Raw genomic sequence first — 12,188 nt, forward strand, 5'->3', positions numbered from 1 at the left:
GTCATACAAGCAATGAGAAAACAATGATACGGACCAGGTCTCATTTGGTTGCAGCCTATCGAGATAGCAAAGTATGCCTTTGAAGTACACACAAGCTAAATGACACGAAAAACACTGCCTGCTATTCACACTCCATTTTGGCTCCATATGGCTCTGGCAATGTATAATCCGTATGCTCCGTGAGTTGCATGGCTCGCAGTTGCGCAATGCCTTACATTATAACTTTTCACCATTAATTTTTAACTGAGCCTCGTTCTCAAAACATCAATTCTAATAACAACCGGAGCACATGAAAACCAGTAGCTCACACACCTGATTTAACTAATCAAGGGCATTTTTGTGGTTTGATTGGTTCAATCATTAAATCAGGTGAGTGAGTTACTGGTTACAACAAAAACCTTCTGGCATGTGGGTCCTGAGGACTGGAGTTGGGAAACACTGCCCTAAGCTGACGGAGAATTGCTACGTGTTTAGCTCCCATATACGTCATAATAGGTAATAAAGAATAGTCAGTCCCTAAAATCTGGTTTTCATGTGCTCCGGTTGTTATTAGAATTGATGTTTTGAGAATGAGGCTCAGTTAAAAATTAATGGTGAAAAGTTAGCTTGTTAGCCAGCGACCCTATAATGTAAGGCATTGCGCAACTGCGAGCCATGCGCCTCACGGAGCATACGGATTATACATTGCCAGTTGGGAAACACTGGCTTGGGGTAATGGGGATAGTCTCACATCTTCACTTACACGTTTTATTTTGGTACACAAATGTTTGATGCAGGATTCTTACAGTCTACACCAAGGGTTAGATTGTTGAGCTTATTGTGCCCTTGTTACACATGCTTTCTCACATTGGCTATTTGTCCACATAGTTTACTTCTGCCTTGTTCAAAAGCTACCTTTGGGAAGTAAGGAGCTTTAGGCTAAGTTAATGTGGACCCAGGAGTACAGAGACCCACTGGTAATTAAGATTGGTTTAGATTCCCTATATTTTTGATTGTAAGTGTAAGGGGTGGCTAATATTTCCTAGGTGGATATTGTTCCTGTCTTTCCAGTAGATTGCGGTCTCCCAGTTTGGCAGCCGTCTAACGTTTACTTTGGTATAGCGAGGCATTTCGTTTTGTCACTTTCTAAATGCATTGTTTTGTCGTCTTTGTCGGTCATTTGCTATACAGCACTGAGTCGGTATTCGCAACTGGTGGCGGATGGTGTTGTTAGGTTACGTCCACATGAACCTCATACCCGGGCGGCTTATGCTTTTTGTTTCCTTAGTACTGATCTGTTATGTGTTACACTAAGGTTAATGACACGTTTTAGAGTGTTCGCCACTCTCGGCTGAGAGCTATGCAAATCTCCGTTAGCCCAGGGCTCTATACGGGAGACCCTCGGTGCTGCTCATGTTTTTAGCTTCTCGTAAGTCTCCTGCGCAGTCTGTTGAGCCTAGTCTGTTGAGTCTGGTCGACCGTCGAATCTCTGTGGTTGCTGACTTTCCTAAATGTCAAGTGGTGTACATGATCGTTGGAGTATCGCCCCTTTCAGAGGAGAGCTTTGCGAACTCACTGATAAGCTAGGAGTTCCGTGATTGAGATCCCCATAACTGTTTTGTGTACACTTCCTACCTATGTGTCAGTATTCCTGCATCGTCAGCTGAATTAGAGGGTTAATGTGTTTCATGTATTCCCGTCTCCTTTTTTAAAAGCAACCCTGCGTCGTCAGGTGAATTAAATTGTAAATATTGTTGTTTATTATAATGTAAATGTGGGTAGACTGCTTCCTCAGTCAAATTGAATTGTAAATGCTTCAGTGAATTCTACTATTCGGGATTGTGTTCCCACTTTGTCAATGGAATAGGAGATGGGATGTCTTGTTTGTCTCATGTTCCCGGTTTTAGGTATGCTATACCGCAGTTGGAAGCCTGCGTAGTTTTCCTTCCTGGCGCAGTTTGCGTAGGCTACCTAGGTCATAGTTTTTCCTCGCAATTCTCAGATTAAAGTAGTCGACCGGTTTTTATGGTCGTTTTCTTCATTGGCTAATTGCCCAGGGAGTTATTAAGACCCTTTATTGTTTACCCCTTCCTCCTCTGGGGTATGTCCCTGGTCTCTAGGGATGCTCCCAGAAAAAACCTGGTGGTTATCTCACGTCTTGTGAGTAACTTGTAGGACCCTACTCGGTCGCATTTGGATCTCTGATCCCACTCCCTTAGAGGGTATGTATTTAGAATTTGTACTTTGATTGCTGTGCACATTACTTATTGTCAGTAATGTTTTTTTTGAGGCTACGCTTCCTAATGTACCAGTCTGGGTCTGGGAATGTTTTTTGTAGGCCCCAGTATTCAGTATATACAGTATAGTATACAGTATATTGGTTCAGACTCAAAAATAAACTCCCAATGTTCATTTCCTCTTAATTTATGAGATATTAAACTGAAATTATCACATCCAATAATTGGTATCATCTGTAAAATACCTCCATTGGTTCACCAGTCCTGTCTCTTAACTCTGTACTACAGCCTCATTTACCCTTACATTGATGGTAATATTGCATGGGCCACCAAATAGCCCACCTCTCTTCCAGAATCTCCATTCTCCTAATTACTCATTTTAACTGTGACAAGCTATCATCCCCACTTATTGCTAAACTGAATATACTGTCTATCTTAAATATTAACATTCATGTAACATGCTCTTTCATCAACAAATATTTGCAGCACCCAGACTTCCTTCCAAAACCTTGCCAGAATCTGTTATGCCTTAATTTGCAAGTGAAAACATATAGCACTAGATATGCCAACAGTCTTCATCCCCCTCTCTTTCACTCCTCTCATTGTCAGTTTTCAAATTAGTACAGAGGTGCACAGTTATGGAATGAGTATACAACCAACTTACAAACTGTTTAATCTCTTTTAACTTCAAATACAGGTTATGGTATACTATTATGCTTTCGTCATTTTTCTTTTTTTTTTCTTCTATTTTGCTCTCTCTCTCTTACCTTGTGTATTCCCTCGTCTCCTCTCTTACCTGTTTTAGCCTACAATACCCATAACCACACGCTTGTACTCTCATAACAAGCAAACACATCCACACGCATGCACGGAATTACTAGCTTACTTTTTCTGATGTATTGCATTTAATATTTGCTTAAGTTTTACAGTTTTTATTTTGTTTCCACAGATTTATAGTACTTGCAATTTCAGCACAGCTATAGTAAATATTAATCACAAAAAGTGAAGTGTTTGCTTTTGCTGAAAGCCTCAAAAGGAAATTTAATTGATAACCCTAATGCTAACATCAGCCTGCTATCCATCAAGGTGTATTAGTCTTCACAACTGCCACTACTTAATGAAATAGGTAGGCTACAATACTAACTTGAACACGTACTACCTATGTTTTTAAAATCAAGAAAACATGTAACAAGTAAAATTGTATCTGTTTCTGTAATATACTCTGAGACCAGGGGGCATATACAGTGGGCTCCAGCATTATTAGCACCACTGACTGGCAATGCACAAAAAATAAACAACATGATTACTGAGAAACTCAAAATGCTGAAAGATACTGTTCATGTTTCAACAGAAGCAACCAGAATCAAACATACATTTTATAATAAAATGTATGTTTTATTGATATGGATTGGTTATTTTGAAACATTACTGTTAATTTGCTATGAGGTTTACACCTCTGCTAGTAAATCTACAAGATTTGTCAATCTCTGTGGATTTACTAGCAGAAGTGGGTAAACTAACACAACATCTGTACAATAACATATATAATGTGACCCACTAATGAAAACTGGATGAACAAAAGGATTAAACAAGATTAAAAAGTTTCATAAGAAGCTGTTATGTATCATTTGCCAGCACATGCAAGACTGAAGATTCTGTGCCACATATCTTAAGTGTTATGATGAGTTTAACAGACCTCTTAAACCATGGATAGAACAGAGCATAAATTATAGGATTGATGGAAGAATTTAAATACATCAATGTACCTGAGATGGCAAGATGCACAGATCTGTTCCTTATATAAACGCCAAGGAAGGCACTTATATAGTAGGGTAGTAAACACACAAGGAAGACTGCCACTAGAACACCTAGGGATTTTGCTGCTTTCCTTTCAGAGGCCATAGAAACCTTCTTAATCTTTGGGCACTTTCTGACACTCCTAATTTTATTTGCATGCTTTCTAGCAATAACAAAAATGTTCAGGTATATGATTATAATCATTGAGCATGGAAAAAGAAATACAATTATGTAGTCAACAATGGCCCATACATTATTAACTATAACAATACACTCACCACATGTGATGTTTCCTTTCATGTCAATAATATTTCCATTGAAATAAAGAAGCATCATATTGTAGATTAATGAATACAACCACAGTATTGCTATTATCCTCAAAGTTACATTCACTGTCATTTTCATGGAGTAGTGAAATGGGTTGGAGAGAGCAATATATCGGTCCACTGCAATTAAAGCTACATTATAAATGGATATACAAGTGAGGTAAAATGCTGCTACATTAAAAATTGTGCAATACAATATACCAAAGCAACTGTGTGGCTCTATCAACATAGTAAAATAGAGGGGCATCACAATTACCCCAACAAGAAAGTCTGCCATCGCCAGAGAGAGCAGGAGGAAATTAGTTGGCGTATGAAGCTGCTTGAAGTGACAGATGGAGATGATCACAAGCAGGTTCCCACACACTGTCAGCGAGACAATTACTGCTACAGACATGTATAGCAGCACAGAAGCTGCTTTTCGTGAGCTGTCCAAACAGGAAATGTTTGAATGGACGCAGGATTCCTCTTCTGTGAGATTCATGAAGGATGTGCGCCAGTATTACTGAACAATAAAACCTTGTGTCATTATACTTAATATAGGAAATCTAAAAACTAAATAAATACGATCGTGTGAATTTGCATGAAAAGTGTAGCATCATGCAAGTTTCTGGTCTTGCAGAGTCCTTTTGGATCATTAAGAGCATTGAGTCAGATTTATATAAAGGGGTTACCATCGTTTTTTTTGTTTGTTTTGGTGGCTGTTAATCCCCATCAGATTACAGGAGCATTGAAACATTACAGGGGGTTGTTTTCAGAGACATAGAGCAAAACCAGTGATGTAATCAAATAATAAAATCAGAGGTTACAAGAGGGGCCTATACTTATTGTTACCAGAAGAATTGCAGTGGTATCAGAGTGGATTTCATTTATGATTTCATGTGAAATCACCTTTCTTCATCCAAATGAGCAAAACATTGCATTCATTTCACGAAAGCTCTTATTCAGAATTTACAATGGAGCAAAACACAAGTTCATAAGAACTGAACAGAATTATAGAGGTGTGCAAAACATTTGGGCGCCCCTTGTCAAAAAGCCTTTTACAATTGATATCTAACTGAAGAGAAGCAAACCTGACTTCTAAATGATAAGTTAAACATGACACTTTTCTTCAAAAAGCAAGATTACTTTTTATTTTAAGTTTTTACAGTTTCAAAATAATAAAAAAAGGAAAAATGTTTGGGAACCCTGTCAGTTAGTACTTTGTAGCTCCTTCTTGGGCAAATGTAACAGCTTAATATAACACTCAATGCTGCCTGTAGCCAGTGTAGCATGGTTAGCTCAGCTAGTTTGCTAGTAAGCATGGTGAAGTGCAGTGAAATCAGAAAGATCAGAAAGAAAATAATAGACAGGCATTGTAGGTAAAGGCTACAAGACCATCTCCAAGCAGCTTGATGTTCCTGTGACAACAGTTGCAAATATTATTAAGAAGTTGAAGGTCCATGGAGCTGTGACCAACCTCCCTGGGCGTGGCCACAAAAAAATCGACCCCAGATCAAACAGAAGGATAGTGCGAATGGCTGAAAAAGAAAGAAGGATAACTGCCAAAGAGATGCAAGCTTAACTCCAAGGTGAAGATGCACCATCTGTTGCTTTTTGAGTGAAGGTGGAAGAAGACCCAGGACCACTCAACTTTTGAAAACGAAACTGTTATGACCGGCATTCAAGCAGTCAAAACAAAAGATGGAGAAATATATTTAAAGCGTTTTATTTTCAATAATTGTGTTTGTCTGAATGCGTGTCAGTGAATCAGTTTAGGGGTGTTTGAGTGTGAGTGCAAGTGGAGTGTGGAAATCCAAAATAACAAAGGAAGACCAAGTCAACCAACAACCAACAACCAACAACCAACAACCAACAACCAACAACCAACAACCAACAACCAACAACCAACAACCAACAACCACTGTCAAAGGCTCAGCACGGAGTGAGAAATCACTCCCCTGAGCATCTGGGTGAAGCCATTTATCAGGGTTCTCTCAGGTGCAAACACCCAGGAAAATTGGTGACTCATCAACTAATTATCCAATCAACCATTAGACCATTCCAGGGGAAGGGAGGGATAGCACGCGGCACTGCCACCTGCTGGACGACAGCAACAACCTCAGCTGAGGAAGACCAGGCATGGTCGTCACATCCCCCTCCTCAAGAGAGGCCCCCCTCCCCGGCACCAAAAACATAGACAACATAGATTTTAAAGTTTGATGAAATCTTTCCAAGGACCCCTGACTCTCAGGATGGTAAGCTGACGAGATGTTATGTTTGATGTTTAACAGTTTCAAAACATAAGCAAATGTACCAGACATATAGTTAGTACCCTGATTACTTTGGACAATCTCAGGAATCCCAAAGATAGAAATGAAATTATTTAAGGCTCGCAAGACTGGCTTTGCTCTGATAGAGCGTAGGGGATAAACCATTGGATAACGGGTACTTTGACACATCACGGTCAACAAATACTTGTTACCATGACAAGAGGGAGGAAGAGGGCCTATACAGTCCACAAGCAGGTGCATGTAATGGCTTTTCCACTACTGCAATAGGGTACAGTGGAGCTGGACGTATTTTATGAGCAGGCTTGCCTGCCAACTGGCAAACATGACACGTTTTACAAAACGCAGCTACGTCTCTCTTTAAGCGTGGCCAGAAAAAATTCCGTAAGATGCGGTTGTACGTTTTTTCTCACACCTAAATGGCCAGCAATGTTCTCATGTGAGGTCCCCAGCACCATTTCTCTGAACTTTGTTGGGACTACAATTTGATCAATGACTTCCTCTTTCAAGACACCTAAATGAAATGCCCACCTTCTCATTAACAAGCCGTCTTTTAAATAATACCCCAAAGGTGCACTCTTACTCAGCCATGCTGAACAATGGTTTTAAGGTACTATCACTCTTTTGCTCTTTTGCTCTCAGACCTCCTCTCTGGCAACAGATGTCAGTGGCTCAGAAAACTTAACCTCCTCAGCTTTTAGCGGGGTAGGAGAAGAAACATCTGTGGTATTGAGCCATGAGGGCGAGCAGTGCTTTACCTGGGCAGTACTAAACTCCAATTTTGACTCAAGCTGGATGCGGTCTCGAGCCATAGCGCGCGTCACTGCACACGCAGGAAACACTGAAGGGTGCTGTTTAGTGAGTTCATCCAACTCCCCAGAAGAAACTGGATCTGGTATAACCACCACAGGTTGAACATTTTTCCAGACCTGACCACCAGCTAGATCATTGCCAAGAATAACTTCCACTCCTTCCACAGGCAGGGAGGGACGGACAGCAACCACCACATCGTCCCACACCAGATCAGGGTCCAAATGAATCCTGTGCAGAGGGACACAGAAATCACTCCCCCCGGGCCGAAAAGGGAAAGTTTTTCGCTGCTCAAAATGCTGAGAACGGAGAGCAGTGGTGACTCACCCACTAATTATCCAATCAACCATTAGACCATTCCAGGGGAAGGGAGGGATAGCATGCAGCACTGCCACCTGCTGGACGACAGCAACAACCTCAGCTGAGGAAGACCAGGCATGGTCGTCACAAAACATAAAAAAGCCAGACTGGAATTAGCTAAAACACATATTACCAAGCCACAATTGTTCTAGGAGAATTTCTAAATTTGGACAGATGAGTCAAAACTGGAGCTCTTTGGCAAGTCACATCAGCTCTATGTTCACAGGTGAAAAAAATTGAGCTTTCAAAGAAAAGAACACCATACCTACAGTGAAACACGGAGGGGACTCGGTTATGTTTTATCAAGGCATTCTGGAGCGAAACGTACTGCCCAGTGTCAGAAAGCTCTGTCTACGTAGCAGATCCTGGGCCCTCCAACAGGGTAATGATCCAAAACATACAGCTAAAAGCACCCAAGAATGGATACGAAGAAAAAATTGGAATATTCTGAAGTGGCCTTCCATGAGTCCTGATCTAAATCCTATCGAACATCTATGGAAAGAACTGAAAATTGCAGTCTGCAGTCTAAGTAAGTCCTTAGCGTTTTTATTTATTTGTACTGTGCATATCATAGTCTGTTTCATGTTTGTTTCATTCATTCATTCGTTTTGTCTGTCTGTGTCTCCGCCTCCCCAGGTCTTCCTGTCTCCTGTCATTGATTCCACCAGTTTCTTGTTTTGTTCTAGTTTAGTTATGTGCCCCTTTGTTTGTTCAGTTCGTTGCCAGACTGTCATGAGCCTTAGCCATACTTTCCAGTATTATTTCCTGTTTCATATCTGTTATGACCTGTTTTGTTTTCGACCACCACCTCCTGGACTATAATCTTGTTCTGTTTTGACCCGTTGTGTTTGGACCCTGTTTGGATATTCGTTTTTTGATTTTGAATTCTGTTTCTGTTTGGACTGTCAGTGTGTTTTCGACCCTTTGCTTGTGACATTGACTACCCTTTGGATTATCCCTGCTGAACCTGTTTGCCTATGTACAAAACCTTTTCCTGGACTCTCGTTTTCGAACGGCATAATCTCTATTATTGCTGTTTGCTGGAAAACGACCCTTGCCTGTCTGAACTGCCTGAAATCTAATAAAGACTTTTACTTGGATTTTGTTGTTTGTGGTCTTGTTCTTGGGTTCAGTGTTCTGGTGCCTGACACTACTAGTATCACTGTGGTAAAGTTACGATCTCTATTTAGATTTTCCTCCTCCACAAAAAGCTGTCAATCCTAGGCTAATCTCCCGCTGTGGCACTGTTGCTATAATGTGATCATGAAAGGTACATTCTTGTATGATAACAGGTTATTCATGTCTGCCATTGTTGGCCTATTCATGTCTGCCATTGTTGTAGCCTATTTGTCTCACTGAATATTTTCTTCCCATGCGAAGGCATGCTACTCATTATTATGGGGTTATTATGGCACAAATACTGTAGTTAGCTTATTTTTGTCAGAACGCAAGTGAATTCATGTACAGATCACCACTGATTTTGTCTGCATTTTGAATGAAGGAGGGGTGAGGGGCCCGACAAGTCATTTGAATTTTAGAAAGTGGATCAGGCACAAAAGTAATTGGGAACCCCTGGTCTAATCCATCTGATGCTAGCTACAATAACAGCTGACAAAGTGCATGATGCTTCCTGTCTGTTGCTTGCTATCAAGATTTTGAATTTCAGTCAGAAGTTGTAGCTTTATAGCTAGCTAGCTTGCCGAAAGTAAGTTTATTTAGCCAGCTAACCACCTCTTCTGACTGCAATTCAAAGTCTTTCTAGATAGATTACCTGCAAGTTTTTAAAGAGTGGCTCGCTAATGTAATAATGTTTATAAAAATGCAAAAATGTTAGAAACCACATTGGACACATCCTTGTCACAAGACACTTGTTTTCTTCCTTAAAATCCTTCAGGTAGCTAGCTTCTTTAAAGCTTTGGCTGTCAATTCTCAGAGCTTGTCCCTGCATGACTTTGCTCGTTAATACATTTGTTGCACTGTAGTATTATATATCTGCCACAAGGGGCTATTATAACTTGCCTCAGTTTGCAGAACTGCTGCTCATTGGATGTTTTTGTTTTTCACACAATTCTCTGCAAACTCTAGAGATTGTTGTGCATGAAAATCCAAGGAGATCAGCAGTTTCAGAGATTTTCGTACCACCCTGGCACCAGTCATGTGTGGTGAGTACTGTGCACTGTTATATTGTTGTACATGTGGCATTTTACATTAATAGCACTTAAAGGCAATTACAATTTAGCCTTTTGTATAAAATAATGATTATAGAGCTTTGAATCAATCTTTAAGAGTAAACCATGCATAGAAAATGAAATTGAAAAGACATTCACTCACTGAGCACTTTATTCAGTATTATTATAAATTAGACATATCTTGTGCTGCTGTAGCCTATCCACTTAGAGGTTTGACGTGTTTTGTGTTCAGAGATGCTCTTCTGCATACCACTTTTGTAATGTGTGGTTATTTACATTACTGTGACCTTCCTGTCAGCTTTGACCAGTCTGGCCGATCTCCTCTGACCTCTCAGAAACGGAGCTCGCAGAACTGCTGCTCGCTGGATGGTTTTTGTTTTTTGCACCATTCTCTGCAAACTATAGAGACCTTTGTGCTTAAATCTCAAACCACCCTTTCTGGCACAGGGTGATCAAATGTAGTCGAAGGTCACTTAGATCACATTTCTTCCCCATTCTGACATTTGGTCTGAAAAAAAGCATATCGTCTTGACTACGTTTTTATGTATTTATTTGCTGCCACACGATTGGCTTATTAAATATTTGCAAAAAGCTGGTTTACCTAAAAGTGGTCACTGAGGACAATATAACATTTATTTCCCACAACTCATTACCATTCTCAGTTTTGTTCATTTCATCTTAATTTGTGATATGTGAAACTGGCCAATTAGCCTGTTGAAAAGCAACAAAATCACTTAGTATCAGCCATAAAATATATCCATTGGTTCACCAGTACTGTCTCTTAACTCTGTACTCCAGCCGTACTTACCCTTTTCTTGGATGGTAATATTGCATGGGCTGCCAAATACCCAACCTCTCTTCCAGAATCTCCATCATCCCCACTTATTGCTAAACTGAATATACTGTCTATCTTAGATATTAACATTCATATAACATGCTCTTTCATCTACAAATATTTGCAGCACCCAGACTCCCTCCCTTGCCAGAATCTGCCTTAATATACCAGTTAAAACAAATAGCACTAGATATGCCAAGTTTTCATCTCCCTCTCCTTCACTCCTATCATTCTCAGTTTTCAATTTAGTACAGAGGTGCACAGTTATGGAATGAGTATACAACCAAATTACAAACTATTCTCTTTCTAACTTCAAATACAGGTTAAGGTATACTCTTAGGCATGAGTTATTTTAATATATTTTTTGCCAACAGAACACATCGGTGACCACACATTCATACTCTCATAGCCTGTAGGGGCGGCTTGTAGCGTAGTGGCTAAGGTAAATGACTGGGACACACAAGGTCGGTGGCTCTAATCCTGGTGTAGCCACAATGAGATCCACAAAGCCGTTGGACCCTTGAGCAAGGCCCTTAACCCTGCATTGCTCCAGGGGAGGATTGTCTCCTGCTTAGTCTAATCAACTGTACATCGCTCTGGATAAGAGCGTCTGCCAAATGCCAATAATGTAAAGCGCTAACACACCCACAGATGCATGGAATTACTAGCATATTTTTCTTATTTATTACATTTAATATTTGCTGCAAAGTTTTGCGTTCCTTTGGTTTTTTCTTTCCCCCCCCCACATATTTACAGTACCTGCAGTTTCAGCACAGCTATAGTAAATATTAATCACAAAAAACTAAGTTTGCTTTTGCTGAAAGCCGCAAAATGAAATAAAATTGATAACCCTAATGCTAACATCAGCCTGCTATCGATCAGGGCTTAGTATAAGTAGGCTACAATACTAACTTAAACGTACTTATATTTTTAAAATCAAGAAAACATATAACAAGTTAAATTGTATCTGTTTCTATAATATACTCCGAGACCAGTGGGCATATACAGTGGGCTCCCGCATTATTAGCACCACTGACTGGCAATGCACAAAAAATAAACAACATGATTACTGAGAAACTCAAAATGCTGAACATGTGAAAAATACTGTACATGTTCCAACTGAACCAACCAGAATCAAACATTCATTTTATTTTTCATTAAATGTATGTTTTATTGATATTGATAGGTTCTTTTGAAACATTGCTGTACATTTGCTGTACTATGAGGTTTACACCTCTGCTAGTAAATCAACAGAGATTATCACACATCCTGTGGATTTACTAGCAGAAGTGGGTAAACTATCTGTAGAATAACCCACTGTGACCCACTCATGAAAACTGGATGAACAAAAGGTTGAAACAAAAAGTAAAAAGTTTCATAAGAAGCTG

At 39.9% G+C, this 12,188-nt stretch overlaps 1 protein-coding gene across 1 annotated transcript; it reads right to left on the reverse strand.

The window, feature by feature from the left end:
- Positions 1 to 2,887: 2,887 nt before the first annotated feature.
- On the reverse strand, positions 2,888 to 4,733 carry LOC133108693 (trace amine-associated receptor 13c-like). The gene is made up of 2 exons (XM_061218348.1): positions 3,881 to 4,733; positions 2,888 to 2,901 (listed from the first exon to the last, which is right to left on the reverse strand). The coding sequence occupies exons 1-2, from the start codon at positions 4,731 to 4,733 to the stop codon at positions 2,888 to 2,890; spliced, it is 867 nt and encodes a 288-aa protein (XP_061074332.1).
- Between the last annotated feature and the right edge of the window lie 7,455 nt (positions 4,734 to 12,188).

This window comes from Conger conger, chromosome 13 (assembly GCF_963514075.1).
Source record: "Conger conger chromosome 13, fConCon1.1, whole genome shotgun sequence".
NCBI classification, from domain to species: Eukaryota; Metazoa; Chordata; class Actinopteri; order Anguilliformes; family Congridae; genus Conger; species Conger conger.

Coding starts and splice junctions, on each gene's coding strand:
- LOC133108693 (XM_061218348.1), bottom strand. CDS start 4,733: ATGTCTGTAGCAGTAATTGTCTCGCTGACAGTGTGTGGGAACCTGCTT.